The 24,169-nt window shown below is 36.7% G+C and overlaps 1 protein-coding gene across 1 annotated transcript in view; it reads left to right on the top strand.

Moving 5' to 3' along the window:
* The first annotated feature begins 340 nt into the window (after positions 1 to 340).
* LOC131165849 (chlorophyll(ide) b reductase NOL, chloroplastic) overlaps positions 341 to 24,169 on the top strand; it is a 36,313-nt gene continuing 12,484 nt past the window's right edge. Inside the window, exons 1-7 of the mRNA XM_058123969.1 lie at positions 341 to 763; positions 5,027 to 5,095; positions 17,979 to 18,040; positions 18,183 to 18,269; positions 20,175 to 20,242; positions 20,332 to 20,380; positions 20,450 to 20,535. Coding sequence (XP_057979952.1) covers positions 493 to 763; positions 5,027 to 5,095; positions 17,979 to 18,040; positions 18,183 to 18,269; positions 20,175 to 20,242; positions 20,332 to 20,380; positions 20,450 to 20,535 — 692 coding nt within the window. The 5' untranslated portion in view covers positions 341 to 492. The remainder of the gene's footprint in view (positions 764 to 5,026; positions 5,096 to 17,978; positions 18,041 to 18,182; positions 18,270 to 20,174; positions 20,243 to 20,331; positions 20,381 to 20,449; positions 20,536 to 24,169) is intronic.

Raw genomic sequence — 24,169 nt, 5'->3', positions numbered from 1 at the left:
ATAAAAAAGAATTTTATACACTTTCATAAATATTTCACCTCATATCCACATGTTACTCTTTCATAAATATTTCACCTCATATCCACATGTATTAGTGATCCAAATAAAAAGATACATTAACTAAGTTGAAGCATCAACAAGAACTAAATTGAAGCATCACAAGATTAATTTTATAAACGTTAAAAATTTTAACCAAAGGTAAAATATTACTTGCGATGCACTTAATTTATTTACACTTAAACATAAATGTGATTTTTTGAAATGTTTATTTAAATAAATTAAGCATAAAAATAACGATTGTTTGGAAAACTACAAATAGAATGTAATACTTTCTAAACTTACAGTATTAACATTCTCAGGAAATTCAATGGCCTGGGCATCGCAATTTCTAGGAATTAAAATGCCCCGCGAACCAAAAGCCACTCGCCACATGGAACACTGTTCTATCCGTTAAGCTTCTTCTTGTGCCCGTCAGCTGGTCAGTTGTCTTCAATGGCGATCGCTGCCGCTTCATTTCTCCACTGCCCTTCGCCGTCACTCTCTTCCTTCTTCTTCTCCGAACGCAGCGGGGCTTTTCCATCTCCGCTTAATCGGCCTCGCGTTCCTCGTCCTCCAGACGGCCGTTGGGGTTTTTCGACCCCCATTGTATCCCGCCGAAACCCTCTGCATCCTTCCTCTGGTAATGGGATAAGAGCTGAAGCTTCGTCCGCCGGAGAGCCTATGGTGCCTCCTTACAACGTTTTGATTACCGGTTCAACCAAGGGTTCGTCTCGCCGTCTCAATTAGAGTAATTGTGTATGTTTGTGTGTTCATGCTTGCGTTTGGCTGCGGCAAAACTGAGGCAAAATTGCAAAGAAAAATAAATGCCAAGAAAATTTGTTTTTTGTTGTTTTTTAATTCTCAACGGAGCAAAATATTCATCTCGGCCGCAGTTTGGTGATAATTTTGTCTGGGAAAAACAAGAATTTGGTGGTTCTTATGCAGATTATTCATTGAAAGTATCATCCTGTAGAACGCAAGAATCATAAACCTCCGAAATAGTTGATAGAAATTTCCAGATAATGAAAAAAAAAAAAAACAGCGTGAATTCATTCGAAGGAGTAGCTTTTCATTGAAGCAATAATATATTTCTCATCCTATATCATGTTGGACTATATTTTGAACTCCACTCAATAGTTTTTGTAGCTTGTTTTATCTGCTGAAGTCGACCATTGATGCTGTCATCTATTGTATGGTCCAGTGGATTGTTGGCTATACGAAAACAATAAAAAACAACAGCCAACAACCAATCCTGAAGTCCAACTAAGTGGGTCAGCTATGAACCTTCCTCTACCACTCTTCACGATTTACAGCAATATCTTCAGAAAGATGGAGTACTTCAAATACTTTCTTTCTGCGCCAGTCTTAGGTTATTTTAAATCCATTCTAAGTCCAAGTTTTCCCAGGTCAATCCTAGCCGTTATATAATCAGTAATAGTTTAGTGTCATTTATGCTGCTCTTCTCCATTGGAACAAAAGGGCATAAGCTATGGAAGAATTTGCTCATTTTGGCAATAAGAATTAGTAAGAAATATGAAAGGAAAAGCATATTTGGATACCTTCCAGGTTTGACCTAACAATGGAAAATGTAACTGTAGGAAGCATCAGACCAGTCCTACCTCAAACAGAAACCGGTTTAGTATGTTGAAATGGAAATATTCTAAATTGGGGTGAAATAGGGATGGGCTTAACTTGACTATTTAGTTGAAATGCAGTAAGATAGTCTGGCATGCAAGAGAGATTTTGTTTATAACTTGTAGGTAATTAAGGGCCTATTTGATTAAGGTTGGGATACAATTTTCTGGATCTAGAAACGCAGGATGCTACACAGAATTTGAGATTGGTAAGTGTTTTCGAAAAATTGTTGAAACATATCCGAAAACTACCCTAAAACATAAAAGTTATCAGGAAATGACTTTAAGATGTTTCCCATGTTTTCAAATACAGTTATCCAGAAACAGTGAAAACACAGGTATAGGGTATAACCTACTATTTAATATCTTATTAACAAATAGCCACTTGGATCAATCTTAACCAAACACAGTTCCATTGTTTTTATTTCCGGGGACAATTTCGAGAACAGCTAATGAAACGAATTTTTGAGTATAAAAAATACATGATACAATCTCTTGTTTTCATTTTCAAAAACATCAATGTGGAAACTCCTTTTTGGATCCTCAACCAAACAGGCCCTAATTAAACCATGTTTCTTTAGAAAGCACAACTTCTTATTTAATATTCTTGATCATGTTGAGCTGTTGATGCTTTGAAGTTTGGACCTTACCTTTTTCTACTCCCTTGTGAACTCTATTAGGTTTCTATATATTATTCCACATTTTGCTGCAACTATTGTTGTTAAAATCACACCTTCCATTGAATAGAGTTGTGCTGTGCGCTTAGTTTTTTTTAATTCCCTATTTTAGCAATCTGGGGAACATTGTAATTTTTTCCAAGTCTTGTCAAGTGAAACTCTGATTACTGTAAAACTGGGGAAGAGAATTTAGAGCTTATAAGCAGCTAGTTAGGGAGATTAGTTGGAGGCTGTAACAGACAATGTTGTGGTTGAGAAACAGGGTGATCAATCATATAAAAATGCAAACTGTTTCGGCACTCTGTTAAATTGAGGAAAAGAATTTAAAACTTATGAGGAGCTTGTCAGTGGAGGCTATAAGCCTATAACAGATGATTTTGTGGTTGAGGAACAGGCCAGCCATCATATACAAAATGCATAGTTGGAGTCAATTATGAAGGAAACATGTGGGTGATGAAAAGTTTTCAGGGTATGGTACGAGAATTAGGAAGGTCCTTGAGAAGCTTTTGAAGAAAAATTAGTATTTTCTTTGTTGAACCATTTTTATGGAGCAAACAATTTTCGGCCTTCTTAAGTATCAGGGGGGGATTCATTGGAGATATTCTTCTAGGGGATGGGACTATCCCCATGCTGCAGATTCTGTAATATTACACCATTGTTATAATTTGACGAAAATGTTGTTTCTATAATCATCCTCATTCATTAACCAGAAGGGGTATTGCATCATTTTTGTAATTTGAGGAAGATGTTATTGTATTTATGATCACCCTGATTCATTGACCAAAAGTTAGTTGTGGTTGAAGTTGTTACTGATTATTTTGGTCAAGAGTGGATAAATCTTTTGCCGAATCGGTACTCTTGATATTATGGAGCCCATATAAAATGTTGTTTCTTCACCATAAATATAAGACCAGCTGTTGTACATGGCTTAGAATGTTGGGTAACTAAAAGATGGCATATACAAAAGCAAGTGTAGGTGAAATAATAGCTAGTGAAAGCTTTACTGTCTTTATTACAATTCTGTTGTTTTTGTCTCATTTCATAATAGTAGCACTACAAAGGAATGCCCATGAGTTCTATTTTGGAAGCATGTCACAATTCATTTCTATATAACATGTATTTCTTTGTATTTATTGACTAATTGACTTTGTGTCCATTAGTTTAGGCTATCAACACCTATTTCCTGCATAAATGTAGCAGCTCCTAATCTGTTATCTGCTTAAGGTTATGCAAATGTATGGTCTTATCTTATTTTTTGTTCCATTTTTTTGTTTAGCTTTCTCATTTCAAAATAGTTCAACTAAAATGTAGTACATGTGATGCAATTTTAGTAATTTTAGGGATAACAAGAAAATTCTAAAATTGATGATCTGGAGATTATGGAAATAATAAATTTTGTTACTCTGAACTAATCATTAAGTATATAAGGAAATTAAGGAGGCTGGACAGAGTTAAAGCAGATTACTCAAAATGGACAAGTGCAGCTGGCATGTTGCATGATTGTAAAACATTTCTAAGAAATGAAATAATATTTGGATAGCTGTAAGACTAACCATCTTATCCGGATCAAAACTTTGGGCAACTAAGAAAATAATGTATGCAAAAAGGTTAGTGGAACTGATTTTTTTTTTTTAAGATGGATGAGCTGTACCAGTATAACTGTTAAAGCTGGATATACCCTGCTTCCCCACAAACTAACAGCATAAGCTTTTAGGTAAAGTGGTAATCTAACATAGTATTAGAGCTGGTTACTTGTAGGTCCTGGGTTCTAGTCTTGTTGCCCACATTTATTGTGTGATGTTTAAAAAATTATTGTGTTCCCTGTAGTGGGTGTAATTTGTCGAGTGTTTATCTTTCCACGTGCAGTTTGGTTGCATGTGTAGGTGAGTGTTAAAGCTTGATATACATTGTTGCCCCACAACCTGCTGTGAGGTAAAGTGGTAATCTAACAGTAACTTTAAAGGTGAAGTAAGAAATGAATACATCCATAAAACGTTAGAAGTAGGCCTATAGAAGACAGCACAAGGGAAGGGTTTTTGGGTTATTGCGTTAATAAGATGGTGTACCGACAAGAGATTGATTTGATTGAGGTAGACTTCCAAAGAGTGAATTCATTGAGGTGTAAGTGTAAGTAGTCCATGGAGCAGACCTAGAAACTTAGAATGCGGCAGTAAAGAAGGATTTGATAGCTCCCTAACTTCTGGAGGATGTTGCCCTGGATGAAGTAGAATGCTGGAAAAGGATTCTTAAAGCCTATCTGCGCACATAATGAGAAGGGTTTGTTTTGTTCTTGTTGTTTTTCCTTGTCATCTAGCTTTATTATCCAAGAACCGCTACTTTATCAGAAAATGATATTAATAAAATTTCACCTATGCAAAAATGTCCTTTTCTTAGAGTATTTACCTTTTTTTTTTTTAAAAAAATAGTGAAGTAATTGGCCTCTCTTTTATCATGATGTATATGATCTATATCTTTTGGATTTTTTTTCTTCTGGTTGACTGACTTGGCTGGTTATTTTGTTGATGGACCTAAAAAAATGTGAACCAGCACTCCCTGTAAATGACCTTAATACTTGGTTCCTCCCTCCTCCCCCCCTCCCTTCCGTATATTTTATTTTTTTTTGTTGTCTTATCCTCTACTAACATTATTATTATAATTTTAATTTTTAATACACAGGAATTGGATATGCTCTAGCTAAAGAGTTTCTAAGAGCAGGTGACAATGTCATAATTTGCTCAAGATCTGGTAAAGACTTTATGCACCCATACTAAGTTCATTCTTACAAATGTTGTATCCTATTTGAAACTTGTATTGTGTAACATGGTGCTTCTTATTACTTCCCCTTGATAATCATCCATTTTAAGATTCTCCATAGTTCATCCTAATAGGACTATAACTATTTATGCATAATATCATTTAGCCAGTGCGTGAGGTTCATTAAAGTTGATAAATTGTGGAAATATTGCGGTTGATTGCTTTTGACACATCATTTGGAATCAGAGCTATTACTATTGGTCTGATTGTGATGGATGGATATGTTGGAAACCTTCCACATGATATGATTAGGGGATGCACTGGGCCCTCTTTGTATGAGATTTGAACATGAGTATCCAGATTTATGTTTTTGAAAAAAAAAAATAGGAAATTTATACGCACATATTTTGTATTTGGAACTGTGGTTGGTTTATTAGATTGAAGTTGGATTTCCTGGAAGGTGAGCACATTTGGTTTATGGTGAGAAAGGCATTTGGTAGTGCAGATCTTAAACCAACTTAAGCAAAAATAAAAACAAAAATGAAAAAAATTACAGCCGTACTTTTCAGCAACAACAAAAAAAACTGCTATCAAACCTAAATCCCATACATGGGGTTGGTTGTACGGGTCCTTTGTTATTCCCCACAATCTAAGGCAATTTTTTTTTTTCTTGTAAGTTAAAGTGTTGTTAAATCTTTATTCACTACTTTATTTCAAGTTCTTCTTGGTACACCCTTTCCCTTCCCTCCAATTTCAGCTCAATCACTCTTTTTCATCAAAGCATTATTTGATCAATACGGCATGTTCCTAGACCATTGTGTTCTGCCTTACTTTATCTTATCTTCTACAGGTACTACACCTAACTTACTATGACTCTGTTCATTTCGTACTTTATCTCTTGGAGTTATATAATACATCCATGTTGACATTATCATATTTTCTATATTTACATTTTGAAAATATGTTCTTTCTTAGTTTCCCAATTTGGATTTATATAACATATCTGGCCTTATGGCCTTCCTACAGAATTTTTCTTTTAATTTTTAAAGGTATACTACAATCATTAAATAAATTTGAAGCACTTTGCTATTTCATCCAATTTGCTTTAACTCTATGTATTACAGTTTCAATTTTTCCTTCAACTTTCATAATAGATTCAAGGTATGAAAATCTACTGCTAGAAATTTCTTGACCTAATATTTTGTCCATTATTCTTCCTTACTAGAGTTACTAAAAATGTATTTCATTTATTTTGTCTTTCTTCTACTTTCTTTAAACTTCTACATTTGAAAGCTTCTCTTTGTGAATCCAATTATTTACTCACCTCTAGTTTCCATCTATTAGGGCAATATCATCCGTGAAAAATACAAACCATGGAACCTCATTTTGGATATATCTAGTAAGTTCATCCATAAATAGATCCAACTATGAGGAGCCAAAGAAAACCCTTACAACTATTCTCATTGTAAATTTCCCATATTTTCCTACACTAGTCATAACCTTGTTGTATATATACTTTAATGACATCAATATACCTAGCCTACCCCATTTTTTTCTTGACCGACTATGAAATTTCTAGGTACCATATTATAGGCTTTTCGATCAATAAAAATCATGTGCAAATCCTTGCTTGTCCAAAAATTACCATTTATCTTCCTAATGAATAGCCTTTGTGGTTGATTGCCTAGGAATAAAACTAAATTGGTTTTCTGAGACCCTTATTTCTAACATTGTCTATATTTAGTTACCCTTTCTCAGAACTTCATTATATGTGTTAAGGCTTGATATTCATTGTTTGCGCACAACCTAACAGCTTAAGCTTTTATGTAAACTGGTTACTTAAGATGGCATTAGAGCTAGGGCTATGGCTGCCAAGAAGTCCTCGATTCTAGTCTTGTTGCCTTATTTATTGTGAGGTTGTTAAAAATTATCTTGTTCCTTGTAATGGGTGTTATTTGTCATTTTTTTAATCTCTCCATGAGCAATCGGTCTGCACGTGCAGGGGAGTGTTGAAACTTGATATACATTGTTGGCTCACAACCTAATAGCTTAAGCTTTTAGGTAAAGTCATGATCTAGAGCTAGGTTATTAGAAGGTCTTGTTGTTGCCTGGGTATATTGACTATTTGTGAAAAAATATGTTGTTCTTGATGGTGGGCGTTGTCACTACCTTTTAGCTCTCCATGTGCATCGGGATCCACGTGTGTTACGAGCTAAGCTTGTTCAGGGCATTATGCTTGCCTGTGACCGCTTATCTCGTGTGCTTGGGATGGGTTTCTAACATGTAAATACTAGTGTAGGGTTATTTTCTGCTAATAGAGTCTTTGTAAGCCAAATAAGACAGTATGACTCCTCGGTCACTTTGATGTTTCCTAGTGTCAGGATGAAAATTACATAAAAACCTCTTTAGGGGAGGGTGAGTGTTCATCAGTCATTGTAAAACTCACTAGCAATTGTCAACGTGCTTAGCCTACTTGCCTCCCTCACTAAGTACACCATGTCAACGGAGGATTTGTTAATGAATTACGTTTGCTTCAATGTTTACTGCTTGCTTGCCACGACTTTCATGAATTGATTACTGTTTCCGCTGCTGTCTGAATAAATGTTAATGAAAGTGCGTCGTGGATGAATGTTGGTAAACGATAGGCTGGCTAGTTAAAACAAGAGTGCTTTAGCTAGCGCCGCACGCACAAGGGTGTGAAAATAGTCGGACCGTGACATTTGGTATCAGAGCCAAGTCGGTGACACTTGGTGAGAGCCTAAGGCTGAGTTGCTATGTGAATTCGATTGCCTTCGTTGTTGGATTTGGGAAGCTTTGGTAAGTGACCATGGCACCAAACAACGCTGAAAGAATCGGTGCACTGGAAGCACAGGTTGAAGAGACAACCAACAATATGGCCAACGAGATGGCCCAGATGAGAGAACTTGTTGATGAGGTGATGGGATCACAAAAACATCAAGCAGGTTTGATAGGCGACATGTCAGAGGACTTTCGCCACACAGTTGCAACTTTGCAGTCGCGGATGGCTGATCTGGATGCAAAGGTGAATCTGATGGTTCTTGCTATGGGGAACTCCAACACTCCAGGAGTTAGCAAGACCAAGGTACCAGAACCCATGACGTATGGGGGTGCCCGAGATGCCAAGGAGTTAGAGAACTTCTTGTTTGATGTGGAGCAGTACTTTCGCGTTGTGAGGATGGCCTCAGAACAGGCAAAGGTTGATACTGCAACTATGTACTTGGTTGGTGATGCCAAACTATGGTGGCGTACCAAGTACCAAGGGATTGAAACTAGACGCTGTGTAATCGATAATTGGGCAGACTTGAAGAGAGAGCTCAAGGCCCAATTCTTTTCTGAAAATGTTAAGAGTATAATGTAAGAAGAAAACTGAGAGATCTCAAGCATATGGGGTCAATCAGGGAATATGTGAAACAATTTTCTACTTTGATGTTGGATATTCGGGATATGTCGGAGAAGGACAAGTTGTTCTATTTTCTTGAGAGGATGAAACCATGGTCAAGAATTGAACTTCATAGGCAAAGGGTTCAAGACTTGTCAACTGCACAAGCGGCTGTAGAACGCTTGACTGACTACGCTGGTGATGATACCGCTTCGTCCAAACGGTTTGGCAGAGAGGGAAACAGTGGAAAGTCTTTCAAGAATGGCAAACCCAAGAGTGGGGGAGCCGATTCTAAATCATCAACCTCGAAGGAAGCTTCGTCGTCTCAAGGGTTCAACACACCCAATGGAAAGGAGAAGAGTAAAATTTCATACTACTCGTGTGGTGGATCTCACAAAATGAGTGAGTGTCAACACAAGAGATTACTCAATGCCTTACAAGCTTCTACTTCAGGAAAAGGGGTGGAAAGTGAGGAGGAAGAGGATGATGCCCCGAGGGTGGGTTCAGTGCGGCTGGTGAGCGCATTGGAAAAGCAGGAAAAAACACCAAAAGTTACACGAGCAAAAGGGTTTATGTTTGTGGACTTGAGGATAAATGGGAAGAGTACTCGCGCTATGATGGATACGGGGGCTACTTATAATTTTGTTTCGTAGTTGGAAGCAGGGAGACTCAACTTATCCTTAGAGAAGGATACAGGACGCATGAAAGCAGTTAACTTTGTAGCCCAGCCCACTCTGAGATTAGCCAAGCAAGTGATTGTAAAGCTTGGACAGTGGGAAGGTTATGCGAATTTTACAGCAGTGCCATTGGATGACTTTTCAGTCATTTTAGGAATGGAGTTCCTAAGGGGGACGAGGGCAGTGCTGATGCCTTCGGCTGGTTCCCTGTGTCTGATGGGAGATTACTCATGCATGGTGCAAGTTGTTGCAACGAAAGGAGACGACGGGAAGTCCCTTTCAGCCATACAACTCAATGAGGGATTGGGTTAGGGTGAGCAAACACGTCTAGCCACGGTGGTGGTAGACAAAGAAGTAGGCCAAGAGTTGGAGCCTACAACCATCCAAGCGGTGTTGGATGAGTATAAGGAGGTGTTGCCGGATAAGCTGCCTCACAATTTGCCTTCACGACAGACTGTGGAGGATGAGATCAAGTTGTTATCAGGAGTGAAACCACCTGCTAAAGGGCCATGTCGGATTGCACCTCGAGAGATAGTAGAGTTGGGGAAGCAACTTGATGAATTGGAAGCGGGATGTGTTCGCCTTTCCAAAACACCGTTGGGAGTATCGGTGTTGTTTCAGAGGAAACATGAAGAGCATCTACGGAAGGTGTTCGACAGGCTGAGGGGAAACAGTCTAGATGTGAAGAAGGAGAATTTCTCTTTCGCTCGGCGGAGCAACAAATTCCTTGGTCAAGTGGTTGAATAAGGTCGTATCCGGAGGGGTATGGAGAAGGTAAGGATGTTTCAAGAACAGAAGATCCCCACGACAGTGAAGGAGTTGCGTTCCTTTCTTGGCCTTACTAAATACTGCAGGAAGTTCGTTGAGGGGTATTTGCGGAGAATGAATCCAATGACAGGACTATTGGGAAGGTATTACTGGCCGCACACGCGGGATGATGTGGTTGATTATACCAAAACTTGTCTCACTTGCCAACAAGACAAGGGGGAGCAGAAGAAGTATGGTACTTTCATGGCCGCAGCAAAGTACTTTTCGGCAGAGGAGACGACACAATTGTTCCTTGTGACTATTGTGAAACATTGGGGTGTTTCCCAAGTTATTATTTGTGACCGAGACTTACTGTTCACTGACAACTTCTTGACAGAATTTTTCAGGATATTCAGGTCACATATTGACATCTCTTCGAGTTCTCACTGACAGACATACAAACCGATGAAGAGATTCAGAGAGCTGCTAGATGAGTACTTGTGCCATTTTGTCAATGACAACCCGAAGAATGGCGTGCAACTACTTGATGTGGCTCCATTCTGTGGCAACGCCCAAAAACGCTCAACAACCAACAAGAGCCCTTTTGAGGTCGTTACAGGCCAGCTGCCACTGTTACCTCACACAGTGGGCGAGCCGTACAAACGAAAGAATCCCAGGGCGTACATCTTCACCGGTGAAGGGAGACAGAATGCAGAGTTTGCCCAAGCCTATCTGGAGAAAGCTTCTGAGCAGATGAAGAAGTGGGCAGATAAGGGGAGAAGACCGCAGTTTCATGTCAACTGCCTCAAGCCATTCAACGCCAACACCAATGACCCGAGCAGAAGTCAGTCCAATAGAGCAGAGTTGAAAACAGTGCAACTTGAAATACATGACATTGAAGAGATCCTTGCAGACAGAAAGTTCACATTCTCAAGGAAGAAGCGACAGAAGTTCCTAGTGAAGTGGAAATGCCTTGATGACAAAGAAATTAGCTGGATTTCTGCGGAAGATATTCAACCGTTCGTGGACAAATTTGAGGTGTACCTATCGCCAAAAGTCTACGAGGACGTCGACCGCATAAGTGGGGGAGAATGTCACGAGCTAAGCTTGTTCAGGGCCTTATGCTTGCCTGTGACCACTTATCTCGTGTGCTTGGGATGGGTTTCCATCATGTAAATACTAGTGTAGGGTTATTTTCTGCTAGTAGAATCTTTGTAAGCCAAATAAGTCAGTATGACTCCTCGGTCACTTTGATGTTTCCTAGTGTCAGGATGAAAATTACATAAAAACCTCTTTAGGGGAGGGTGAGTGTTCATCAGTCATTGTAAAACTCACTAGCAATTGTCAACGTGCTTAGCCTACTTGCCTCCCTCGCTAAGTACACCATGTCAACGGAGGATTTGTTAATGAATTACATTTGCTTCAATGTTTACTGCTTGCTTGCCACGACTTTCATGAATTGATTACTGTTTACGTTGCTATCTGAATGAATGTTAATGAAAGTGCGTCGTGGATGAATGTTGGTAAACGATAGGCTGGCTAGTTAAAACAAGAGTGCTTTAGCTAGCGCCGCACAACCCTTCACAAGGGTGTGAAAATAGTTGGACCGTGACAACGTGCAAGGGAGTGTTAAGACTTGATATGCATTGCTTGCCACAACATAACTGCTTAAGCTTTTCGGTGAAGTAGTTGCGCAAGAGTATGATTCATAAGTTTAATTTACAACAGTGATTAATTATTATAATTTTGAATATATCCTTTATTTTATGTATAGGTATTAATCTATGCTTTATTTTCTTAGTATTTATAATTTATGTAAAATAAATTTGTCAACCATGCGAACCCCTTATCTCATAGACATTGCCAGACCTCAATAATGATGTCATTCGTCCTACAACTTCTCCAATTTTTCATATATTTTTTTAAAAGTATTCTTTCCTTCGTGTACTTGAATGTTGCGAATATGTCTAAAAATTTTAGCCTTTTCCTTATTTATAAATTCCAAGCTTAGGCCTTCTACTTAGTTTTCATTATATGTTCATTAAATTAAATAAATATATAAAATAAGTTTGCCCTCTTTCCTCTTTATCTTCTTCTTTAACGAGCACACTATTGTCCTTACTTTTTATGCATTTTTTATTGTTATAACTTGATATATATATATATGGTCCACAATTGTACTCCTAAAACTTTTAGGTCAAGTGGTTGTTTAATGGCCTAGAAAAAAAAAAAATGCAGTTGCTTGACATGGTATTGGAACTATAGTTGTGAAGAGGTCCTTAGATTCTATTGTTGGTTCCCATGTTTATTGGTTGTTTGTTAAAAATTATTGGTGGGCGTTATTTGTTTTTTGTTTACTTTTTCTCGTGCAATCAGACTTCACATGAAGGGGTGTGTTAAGGCTTGGTACCTAACAATATAAACTTTTAGGAGTAGTGACTTAACGTATAATATTTAACTCCCCACTCTTTCTTTCTTTGAACCTGGTAGTTTGTTTATGTCTTTCTCCATATTTAGTTTAGGATAGTATACAATTTGCTATGTGCTCTAAGTTTAGCTTCATTGACATTTGTTTTGTTTTAACTACTTTCTAAAGGTCCTCATCCCACCACCAACTCTCTTTACAGTAATGCCTACTCCTTTGGATTCGCCTAAACCTCTTTTCAAGCCACACTATTCCAAAAGGTTTTGCAAGAAGCTGTTTCCACGCCTTGAACCTGTGACCTCCCAGGTCACACAACAACAACTTTACTGTTGCGCCTAAGCTCCCCTTCACTACATGTTTTGGTAGAGGCAATTCTCAAAAATAATTTTCTTTCTTCGCTACCCACTTAAACTTGATACAAATGATGAATCTCTTTGGATGTTTTTAAGCATGATTGGAAGGATGCATTATGTAATTTTTATTTTCTTGGAGAGTGTTTTTCTCCCTTTTGCTTTTTTAGGAGTGCTAGGGCTTGATATACATTGTTGACCCACAACCTGACAACTTAAGCTTTCAAGTAGAGTGGGAATCTAACAAGGTATCAGAGCTGGTTACCAAGAGGTCTTGGGTTCTAGTATTTGTTGCCCGTGTTTATTGTGTTGTGTTTAAAAAATTATTATATTCATTGGAATTATCTTCTGCGTGCTGTTGGGCTGTACGTGTGGGGGACTATTAAAGCTTAATATATATTGTTGTGGGACCTAATAGCTTAAGCTTTTAGGTAAAGTGGTAATTCTAACGAGGATGCCTTATTCTCTCCTTTGTGTCATATTCTCCCTCTAAGTAAAATATTCTTTTTCTATTTCAGAAAAAAATAAAATAAAAAATTGCCGCGATTCTTCCTTTGGCCTTGAACATATGAGCAATTGACTTCCTTTCATAATAATAAAGCCTTTATGACGGCCGACCATAATTTGAACTCAACGTGTTCAATTATAACCACCATCCCATAGTCATGTCATATCCCTTTACTAGAAGATGTCATAAAACATCAATTCATTGCATTGTTTTGTGGGCCCATACAATAACCATTTTTGTTGGTAGAGAATAAGTAAGGAACCTTCTTTCACAATAAAAATGAGAATTTGTATTCCTAGTGGGTGCGTTGTCTTGGTGGCTTGGCTTGGCTTGGCTAGGCTAGACTAAGCCTATATTTGGTGTAACAATGATGTGAACCTCAATCGACACGCGTTGAGACCCACAACCAATATTGGAATGCTTGCCCAAGAAAGCTAAAATTCAGATTTTTGGATAGATATGAATGGTAGACCTCGACCCGTTGTCTACGACAAACAAGAATTTTGGTATATACGACCTCAACCCATTGTTTAGTGCGAAACACGAACCTTGGTATAAGGAAGACGCCACAAACGGTGGTGGAAAGCCGTTTGATAAGTCGTTGGTGAGCGCCACGGGAAATCCCGATAAGTTCGAAAAGTTCTTCAAAAGAACCAAGAAGAAACAAAGCCTCAAAGCCTCACATTTTTATTCCATCTCTTTAATCTTACAATGGTGAGATATATATAGCTAGTATGGGAGACAAGGACATTAAACACTTAACAATTCCCACACAAACATAGGAGACAAGAATATTAAATACTTAGCAATTCCCATACAAACATGGGAGACAAGGACATTAAATATACCAACTTACTAGACACATTAATGACTCTCACAACTTACTAAAATCCTATGCAAGCTAAGTTGCCTTGCAATACACCATTAAGTCAAATCCCATATTTGAATTAGCACACAATTATTAATAAGGAGATTAAAGCCATTAAGCAAGATTAGCTCCATCACAAACTTGAATTAAGTTTAGTAAGTTTTCATCTTTCTTTGGGCCATGCTTGGAGTGCCTCATTTTTGAATAAGCCCAAATATCTTGAATCAGCCCGTGAAGTATTTCTTTGATCTTCTTGGACCTCGCTCTGATGATAGGCCCAACTAAAACATGTAATGGATCCTTCCATGGTGCTTATTGATTCTCATCAAAAGGTGTGGGATAAGATCAGCCAAGAGGGAGGACCTTAGCCATTTTCATGGTATATGAACCTACAAAACAAATAGTCGATGTTAAGGCTTGACATACATCCTTGTCTCACCACCTAACAACTAAAGCTTTTGGAGGAAGAGGTGACTTTGCTTAATTAACCCCCTACCTAACCCACACACAACACCTCTGCCTCCACCTTTTTTATGAGTAGAGGATTTGCATTTTGCACTGCCAACTCCAAAGGAGGAGTGAGTTAAAGCTATTACAAAACCTACAAAACCAATAGTCGATGTTAAGGCTTGATATACATCATTGTCTATACATCATTGTCCGACGACCTAACAACTTAAGCTTTTGGGTGAAGAGGTGACTTAAATTGGTTAACTAACCCCCTACCTATCCACCCACACACAACACCTCCACCACCTTTTTTTTATGAGAAGAGGATTTGCACAGCCAGAACTCCAAATTGGGGTCACCACCAATGTGAAAGAAGAGACACCACCTAAATACTTTAAGAATCCATAGAACATAGCCTCCAAAAAGCCTACAAAAGAGTCAAAGCTATCACACACTCTCCATTAAGCCTACAAAAGAATCAAAGATATCACAAAATCTACAAAAAAAGTAGGTTGATGTTAATGGTTGGTATACATTGTTAGCCCACCATCTATTGGCTTAAGCTTTTAGGTGAAGGGGTGATTTAATGCATTATTAGAGCTGTGGTTGCCATGAGGTCCTAGATCCTATTCTTATTCCTGCATTTATTGTGTTTTTTGCAAAAAATTATCTTATCCCCCATAATGAGTATTATTCGTCATTTACCTTCACATGCAACTGCACTTGCAAGTTAAGGCTTGATAAACATTGTTGGCCCACAAAGCCACAAACTAACAATTTAAGCTTTTAGGTCAAGTGCTGACTTAACATGGTATCAAAGCCATGGTTGTAGCATTGGAGGAAGTCTAGGGATATATTTTTGATGCCTGCATCCATGTTTATCGCTTGTTTGTTAAAAACTATCTTATTCCCCATAGTCCATATTATTCATTGTTTATTTACCCTATTGCAATAAAAATGTTTTATCTACCTCTCAATGTGCAATCTGGCTGCTGCAGGGGAGTATTAAGGCTTGTTATGCATTATTGGACCACCACTAGACACCTTAAGCTTTTAGGTGAAGTTGTTACTTAACAATTGACATCAATTGTATTTGGCTTATAATACATCAGAAAGCTTTTAGAGGTCCAGCTAAAGATTCTAAACAAGATGCTCCATTCATTCCAGATGGGTAGGCATGTGTAAGCTGTGTATGCATTGTTGGTGATGCTAGACCAAAATGCCAAGTTAAAGAAACAGATGAAAAAATAGAAGAAAGGGCGAGAGATCACAAAGACTATTGAGTTAAACAATCACACAATAATCATCTGAAACTGTGTGTTCAATTAAAAACTATAATATTTATATAATTTAAACCCTAAAATAGTTCAATATAACCCAAAAATTTACACAAATCCTAATATCTATCCAAAATAACTCAAATTAAAAAATAATCATGTATTCTAGGTGTCACGAACAAAATAGATAATGCCAAAGGGGGCTATGTGGAGAAAGCATATCCTTGAAATCCATGTATTCTGTAATCAAATTCAAACCTTGTGATGGAAGTAATAGCAAAATAAGCCCAGGAATTGAAGCTGATTAGGGACATGGTAAACATATGTAAACTAAATGGATGCTTAAATGTGTCTGATATGGGTTTAAGTCCTCATTAGATATTGGTCTGAAATTCATAAAAGTATCTATGCTGGTTGGCCAAGCTTGTGAATGATGCTGTGCCCTGAAACTGGAGAAGTGGCAGGTTTGCTGATAGTACATCATCTGGCAAGGGCGAGGAAGTATCATTTTGCAAGGACTAAGTAGTGGGTTGAGTGCCATGACAAGCCTCTAGAGTAAGTAAGACACAATTGAACAGGAGAGAATGGATTGTGGTGGGCCCCAAAACAAAAGAAGTCAAGGGCACATTGGATGTGAACAATGAATCATGTACCATGAATGGTGAAGCACATAAAAGAAACTTCCTGCATCGGATAAGTAGGAGAAAAGCTAGTGGTTTATAATTGATTGGCTTGAACTGTATTTTGACTCGAGCTTAAGCCTGTGGCCCTGTTGTGAACAGTTATGAGTAAGCATGTTAGAGTGAATTGAATGTGTCCTTGGTGCGACAAGTTGCAATAGATATGAAAAAGGAGCAGTAGATCAAGCATGGAATAGCTTGAAGAATTTTTGTTATGGTACTTGGGGCAAATAGGAATCATTATGATGAGCATCAATGTATGATTTATAATTACCATTACCCAAAGCAATCTTCTTTCCAGACTCTGACATGGACATGGCTAATGTGTAGGGCAAGTGATTAGATGAATTTGTAGATGTGGGTACTGGGAAGTAAAGTAATGAGGTCAGCATGCTAATGGGTAATGCCATGAAGTTTCGACTCTTATTGGCAGACCAATTGACCAAATCTTTGAAGACAGTATTTGATGATATTATTTAATATTCCATAATATTGCAAAGAAATTTAAAGCTCAAAATATTATTTACCAATAAATTTGACCAAATCTTTGGAGACAGTATTCGATGATATTATTTAATATTCCATAATATTGCAAAGAAATTTAAAGCTCAAAATATTATTTGCCAATAAATTTGGAAAGATCCCCATTAGAAGCATATCTGCATCTTATCTAAAGCCTGCCACATTTCAAACAAAGCTTAAATTGCTAGATCAAACCAGCCCTCTATTTGATAGTTGCAATTCTATAGGAACTAACATAGGCATATTTGTTTTTCTTGTACTTGACCGTTGGCAATAATAATTCATTCCAGAATAAGAGATGTCATTTAATGTGGGTTGTTAGCAAAATGCATTCCCTGTTCTTATTTGATCAAGGTTCTAGCCTTGCCTGCTTTGCATCCCCTCCAACATTTTTTTGGGCAAGTTACGGGTTTACCCTGCCAACCTACTTGGTCAGGCTGAACTATGTCGAATCATCCCAGGATGGCTGGGTCTACCCCAGTTTGATGAAATTCTGAATCCCCAATATGACGGACTCAACTTGATCAAGCGATCAGGTCTGACTGGTTGGGCCAGTACAAGTTTGAAAAACAATGGTTTTACTTTGTTATGTAGTATTTTTAAAAAAAAATAAATAAATAAATTGACTGAATCATATTTTCACCTTTTGGTGTGATGTTATTACACTAGCAAACTCCACAGCATAGTATTATAATCCTTTCTACGAATAGCCAGTCCCCAGCACGTAAAGGAGGAGGGTTGTGTCTGTATGATTTGGGTCCTTATGGATTATTTGCTGCAGTGTCTTATGGCTTTGTTGTTGTTGTTGTTGTTGTTGTTTTATTATGTTATTATGTAGGTGAATTTCTAGCTGTTATCCATTTTCAGGTTGTTTGTATTGCATTCTCTGGGTTTTAACCTATGTTTCATATTTTCTTGGCATGTTACTTCATGCTAATGCTTATCTTTGCCTTGTCCACTTTTGGTTCAGCTGAACGAGTTGAGTCTGCTCTCCATAATTTAAGAGGGGAATTTGGGGAACACTGTGTGTGGGTACCTCCTCAATGACTTGTATTTTAATCGCAATTTTTTGTGTGTCTACCTTTCGTTATTGCTTTCCTTTATGCTATCTTTTATGCTTAAGCTGTTATTTATGCTTCAGATTGCTTGTTCTGAATTATTTCTTTCCTTACAGGGTACTAAATGTGATGTTAGGGTTGGGAAGGATGTGAAAGACTTAGTGGCTTTTGCACAACAAAATTTTAAGTACATTGACATATGGGTACTTAGTTCAATCTTTTTTCTTTGTTATCCTTTCAATTCTATGTTGGATTGGATGTATTTTAGACACTAAGAAATACAAATCTCAGACTTGGTGGCTTTTTCATGAAAAAAATTTGAAATACATTCGATAAATGGTATTTAATTTCAATGCTTTGTCTTTGTTGTCCTATCTTTTCTATTGACATATTTTGAACACTAACAAATGCACATCTGGGATTGATTTCGAAACTGCTAGTTTAGATGGCTACTCTGTCCTAATTCCTAAAGTTGGTTAAAGAATTGCCACCCTCAGTCATGACTCATGAGATGGTTTAGTTGTACTTGCTGATTTGCATGAGCTTGTATTTTGAGTGTTTTTCTTGTTAGGCACTTAATTCTTCTATTTTATGTGACATTTAGCTTGGATTTAAAATTCTCCTCTGTTCCTTTTCAAAAGGAAAAAAATGATAATCTATCTTTGGTATAAATATTTGTTGTTGAGTGATGTGGAACTAGCCCAAGTACTATTTGAAGGGGAGTATGAATTTTCTTGACCACTCTCAAGAATGGAACACAGTGAGGTAATAGGCTAGTGCTACTGCTTTGGATAAAAAAATTGACTTCGTAACCTTTATTTTATCATAAGCTATTGGCAAATTGCATGTTCTGACTTTTAGGTTTTGAAGGGACAATGGCTTTGTTCCATTTCCTATTTGAGCTGATCTGAAACTGAAGACCACAGTTTGACAAATGCAAGCTTAATATGGCTGATTCTGTTCAGTATGATGCTAATATACATCTCTTGGTGAAATTTTAAACTTTGTTATTTGGATCCCAAATTGAAGGGGAGGTTTCCTAGTTGTGTAAGATCTCATCCTTATAGCTAAAATTATGCCAGGACTTATTCTTCCTGTTACAATAGCTATTATACTTTTTTTCAACCATTGGCTAGTACAGCTACTATATTGTGTCTAATAAATGTGCAGACCATGGACAGGACAGAGTGAAACTACAGTTCAGATGAATTGCCTAATATTTTCATAGTAACATTTTGCTGAGATCAATTTTTTTTAAATAAAATAAAAAATTTATGTTAAAATTTGGAAATGGAAAAGTTGATGTATAGTTCAAAAAGGTCTGGAAATGATTGAATGGGCATGGTGGGAAGTGAAAATACATATTTGCCATTTAAAAGGCTCAAAAGTTAGGTGAAATCTTGGAAAAATAGAAATTACATCAGGAAAATATTTGAGCATGGGAAAGAAATTGGTGAATGATGAGGCTAAAGATAGTGGCATCAAATACCAGAACCAACTTGTACGCATGGAAAAAAATTTTAAAGGTAAATGCAAATAATGAATGTTGCCGTGAGCTCGTCTATTAATAAATTGCAAATGAAAATTTTTTTTCCGTCAGATTGAATTTTGAATTATCTAATAAAAAGCAAACTTTCATATAAAATTTACTTCATTGGATTTTCAGAGAAAATGTCAGGATAAGAAATGAAGTTTTGTTAAATTATTTTTTTAAAACATATCTAGTTGTATTATAAAATATAATATCATTAAATTATAATATCAATATAAGCATTATGGAGGCACTCTCGCTATCACAGTTTTTGGAAACAAGCAGTTTTGTGCCCTTCTTTTAACTCTTGGAGAGAATCTGTTGCCTAGGGCTGGAGTCTTGAGCACTGTGCTAACATCTTTTTAGAATTTTGTGATTAGAGCACTCGTCATTTTCTTGTAGTTTAGGATGTTTTCTGGTTAGTTTTTACTTTGGCATTCTCTGCTTGCATGTGCATGCAAATGCATTTGGATTTAGTGTCAGTTTGTATGCTCCTATACATATGATGATGTGCCTGTTAATCAGTTATAGGTCAATATGACTATAAATATCTTACTGTATCTTGAGATTGATGCAGATTAATAATGCAGGATCAAACGCATACAGCTATAAACCACTGGCAGAAGCTTCAGACGAAGATCTTATGTGAGTTACAGTTCCACTATTTTTATTTCCCTGTCAAATTTGTTGCAATTCGTCTAATTGATTATGCTTTCGGTTACTTTTCTATGCAGTGAAGTTGTATCTACGAACACACTTGGTTTGATGATCTGTTGTCGAGAGGTAAAATTGCCTATTCAGGTTCTTAACCAGCTTTTGTCATGCCTATGCTTATCCAATACTGCTGAATAGGCAATAAAGATGATGTTGAAGCAACCTCGGGGGGGTCATATTTTCAACATTGATGGTGCTGGTTCAGATGGGAGGCCTACCCCCAGGTACCATATTTGAATTTGCTACAACAGTATTAGTAAAATATATGTATATATATATATATATATATATTTAGTTGCTCATCAGATTTATCATTCATGTTGTCAAAGACCGATGGATTGCTAGTTTCTAATTGGCACAGTGGATTGTTTCTGAATACTAGTGTAATCCTTGAATTTTTCGACACCCTGCAGTGCAGTTTATGCCCTTTTTCGTTTTTACTTGGGTGGCAGCCCCTTGATGCCCTTTAATGAATTTTCTTTGCCAATAATATATATATATATATATATATATATATATATATATCATGTTGTTGTATTTGTTTTATTATTTTACATTTGATGCAGTGCTGATTCAGCACTGAAATCAATCACAAATTCACAATTAACAATTTGGAAGAAAGTTTCACTCTCTGGTTTGATTTGTGATTCATTGGTATCTAGATGGTCATTATAACAGTCAAGTCATGGTTTATCATTTCCCGAATCAAAGTTGTTGGTTTCAAAGTTCTTTGATATGATCCAGTCTAAGCTACAGGTCTGTTTTGTTTCTACACTCTAGAGAAGCCTGAATTGTGTTCAAGGATTGTAAAGTTATTCCAGGTGAAAGCCTAACCACACAACATAGAGTCTTAGTGTTAGATATATGCATTAAAAAATGGAAGAAAAAGGATAAAATAAACCAGTGTAGGAGAACTAGATGCTGGAACCTAAAAGGAGAAAATATAATAAAATTTAAAGATAAAATGATCAAAGATGTGGATTGGACCTTAGAGGATGGGATAGATACAAATACTGTTTGGAATAGATTAGCTAGCTCTATTAAAAAGATAGCAAAAGAGATTTTAGGTGAATCAAGGGGAAGATTTTCGAATAGCAAAGAAAGTTGGTGGTGGGATAAAGATGTACAAAAAATCATAAAGATAAAAAGAATTTGGTATAAAACGTGGCAAAAATGTAGAAACAAAGATAACTTTGAAAAATATAAGGAGGCAAGAAAAGATGCAAAAAGGGCCGTTAGTGAAGCTAAATATAGACCATTTAATAGTTTGTATGATAGATTAGGTACAAAAAAAGGAGAAAGAGATATATTTAAACTTGCTAAAGTTAGAGAAAGGAAGAGCAAGGACTTAGGAAATGTAAAATGTATAAAAAGTAAGGATGATATTGTCTTGGTTAAGGACGAAGATATTAAAGAAAGATGGAAAAGTTACTTTAGTAAGTCGTCAAATGAGGAAAAGACTAAAAATATAAGATTAATTCGCAAAATTAGAGTTAACGAAGTTAAGTTTGTACTAAAAAAGATGAAAAATGGGAAAGCTATGAGACCAGATAACATCCCAATTGAAGTTTGGAAATGCTTGGGTGATAACGGAATTATATGGTTAACTAATTTATTTAATACAATTGTAAAAACTAAGAAAATGCCAGATGAATAGAGGAAAAGTACTTTAATACCTATATACAAAAATAAAGGAGATATTCAAAATTGTAATAACTATCGTGGAATTAAACTTATGAGTCATACAATGAAACTATGGGAAAGAGTAGTTGAACAAAGATTAAGGTTAGAAACGAAGATCTCATAAAATCAATTTGGTTTTATGCATGGGAGATCTACCACAAAAGCTATTTATCTTTTAAGAAGATTAATGGAAAAGTTTAGGGAAAAGAAGAGGGACTTGCATATGATATTTATTGACCTTGAGAAAGCATATGATAGGATACCTAGGGAAGTTCTGGTGGGTTTTAGAAAAAAAAAGGGTGTATGTTGTAGGTATACCAATGTCATTAAGGATATGTATGATGGAGTAATGACTAGTGTAAGGACTATAGATGGAGAAACTAGAGAATTTTCAATTACCATAGGTGTACATCAAGGATCTGCTTTGAGTCCTTATCTTTTTGCTTTAGTGATGGACCAATTGACTAAGAGTATTCAAAAGGAGGTTCCATGGTGTATGTTGTTTGCAGATGATATTGCATTAATTGACGAAACTAGGGACGGAGTAGAGGCTGAGTTAGAATTATGGAGAGAAGCTTTGGAATCTAGAGACTTTAGGATAAGTAGAAATAAAACAGAATATATGAAATGTAATTTTAGTAATGATAGGAGGAATATTGGAGACAAAGTTAAACTTGATGATGAAGAAATAAATAGCACTTGTAGATTTCGATACCTTGGATCTATTAAGCAAGTTGAAGGAGAAATTGAAGATGATGTAATGCATAGAGTTAATGCAGGTTGGGTAAAATGGAGAAGTGCTTCAAGTGTGCTATGTGATTGTAGAATACCCTTAAAATTGAAAGGGAAGTTTTATAGGACAGCTATAAGACCAGTTATGCTATATGGATAAGAATGTTGGGCGACGAAGAAACATAATATCCAAAAAGTAAAAGTTGCCGAGATGAGAATGCTTAGATGGATAAGTGGTATAACATTGAAAGATAAATTAAGGAATGAACATATTCGTGGTAAGTTAGGTGTAGCTCCTATAGAAGATAAGATAAGGGAGGGACGACTCAGATGGTATGGACACTTGCAACATAGGCCTTATAGTGCACCTATGAGGAAGAGTGACTTAGTTACTGTGGGGTGCAGTAGAAGGGGTAGGGGTAGACCTAAAATAACTTGGGAGGAGATAGTGAGTAAGCATTTAATATCCTTGAATCTATCAAAAGAAATGGTCCATGATCGCATAAATTGGCGGAAAAGGATTCATATAGCCGACTCCTCTTAGTGGGACTAAGGCTTGGTTTTGTTGTTGTTGTTTCAAAATTTTCCTGTGACCTGGAATTTTTAGTTGAGGATTCACCCTGTGGCATCTTCCATCTCCTCAACTGCTGCATTTCTGACAACAAATCTTTCTTCCTACTCTGAATCTCTCTTTTCTAATCTAACAGATCCTACTTATTTTCACTAAGTTGCTAGTAACCTAACCTAGCATCTCTTATTGCTGCATTCTTTGGGTACTGCACTGTATCATCGTGGGATCATCTACTTCCAGGACATTAATGAACTTCATGCATATGAAAGTATGATGCATATGCAATTTGTTTCATTTTCTGGGGGTTTGGCCAAGTGGAATCTCTTGTGCAAAGTTTGTTTACCTATTTTCATTAGTTACTATGTTTGTTAAGAGTGTTGGTGTGAACTTTTCTTAAATGTTTCATTTAATAAAGCAGCGCTTGGGGTCTATAATGATATTGTGACTGGGTTTATATTTACCTTCTATGTTGTATATTTCCATATTCTATTATTTGATGGATTGCACCACCTATCTTGTATTTCTTGGTGTTTCCACTATTATGTCTTGGCTAAGCAACCTGATTAGTGATTTGGCATTAACCATGACAGGACCATATAGATATAGGCCTGTTCTTATATTGTTGGTAGGTGCACCTTTTTAAATTTTCATAAAATTTGAAGTTTCTAGTGAAATTTTCATGACTACCCTCAAAATCAAAACGGTTGTCGATTTCCATCTTACAGAATTTGCTTCAAAATTTTGATGAGATTTCAAAGGATTTCTTCATGAATTTGACTAAAAAGGGGCGTCCCCAGGCACAAGGTTCCCCACTTTGCGAGAGTAGGAGGAGGGTCATCACAATGTATGCAGCCTTACCCCTGCTTTTATGC

Source organism: Malania oleifera, chromosome 10, assembly GCF_029873635.1.
Source record: "Malania oleifera isolate guangnan ecotype guangnan chromosome 10, ASM2987363v1, whole genome shotgun sequence".
Lineage (NCBI taxonomy): Eukaryota > Viridiplantae > Streptophyta > Magnoliopsida > Santalales > Ximeniaceae > Malania > Malania oleifera.
Note: the sequence above shows the minus strand (reverse complement) of the source record. Positions and strands in the feature narration are given on the sequence as shown.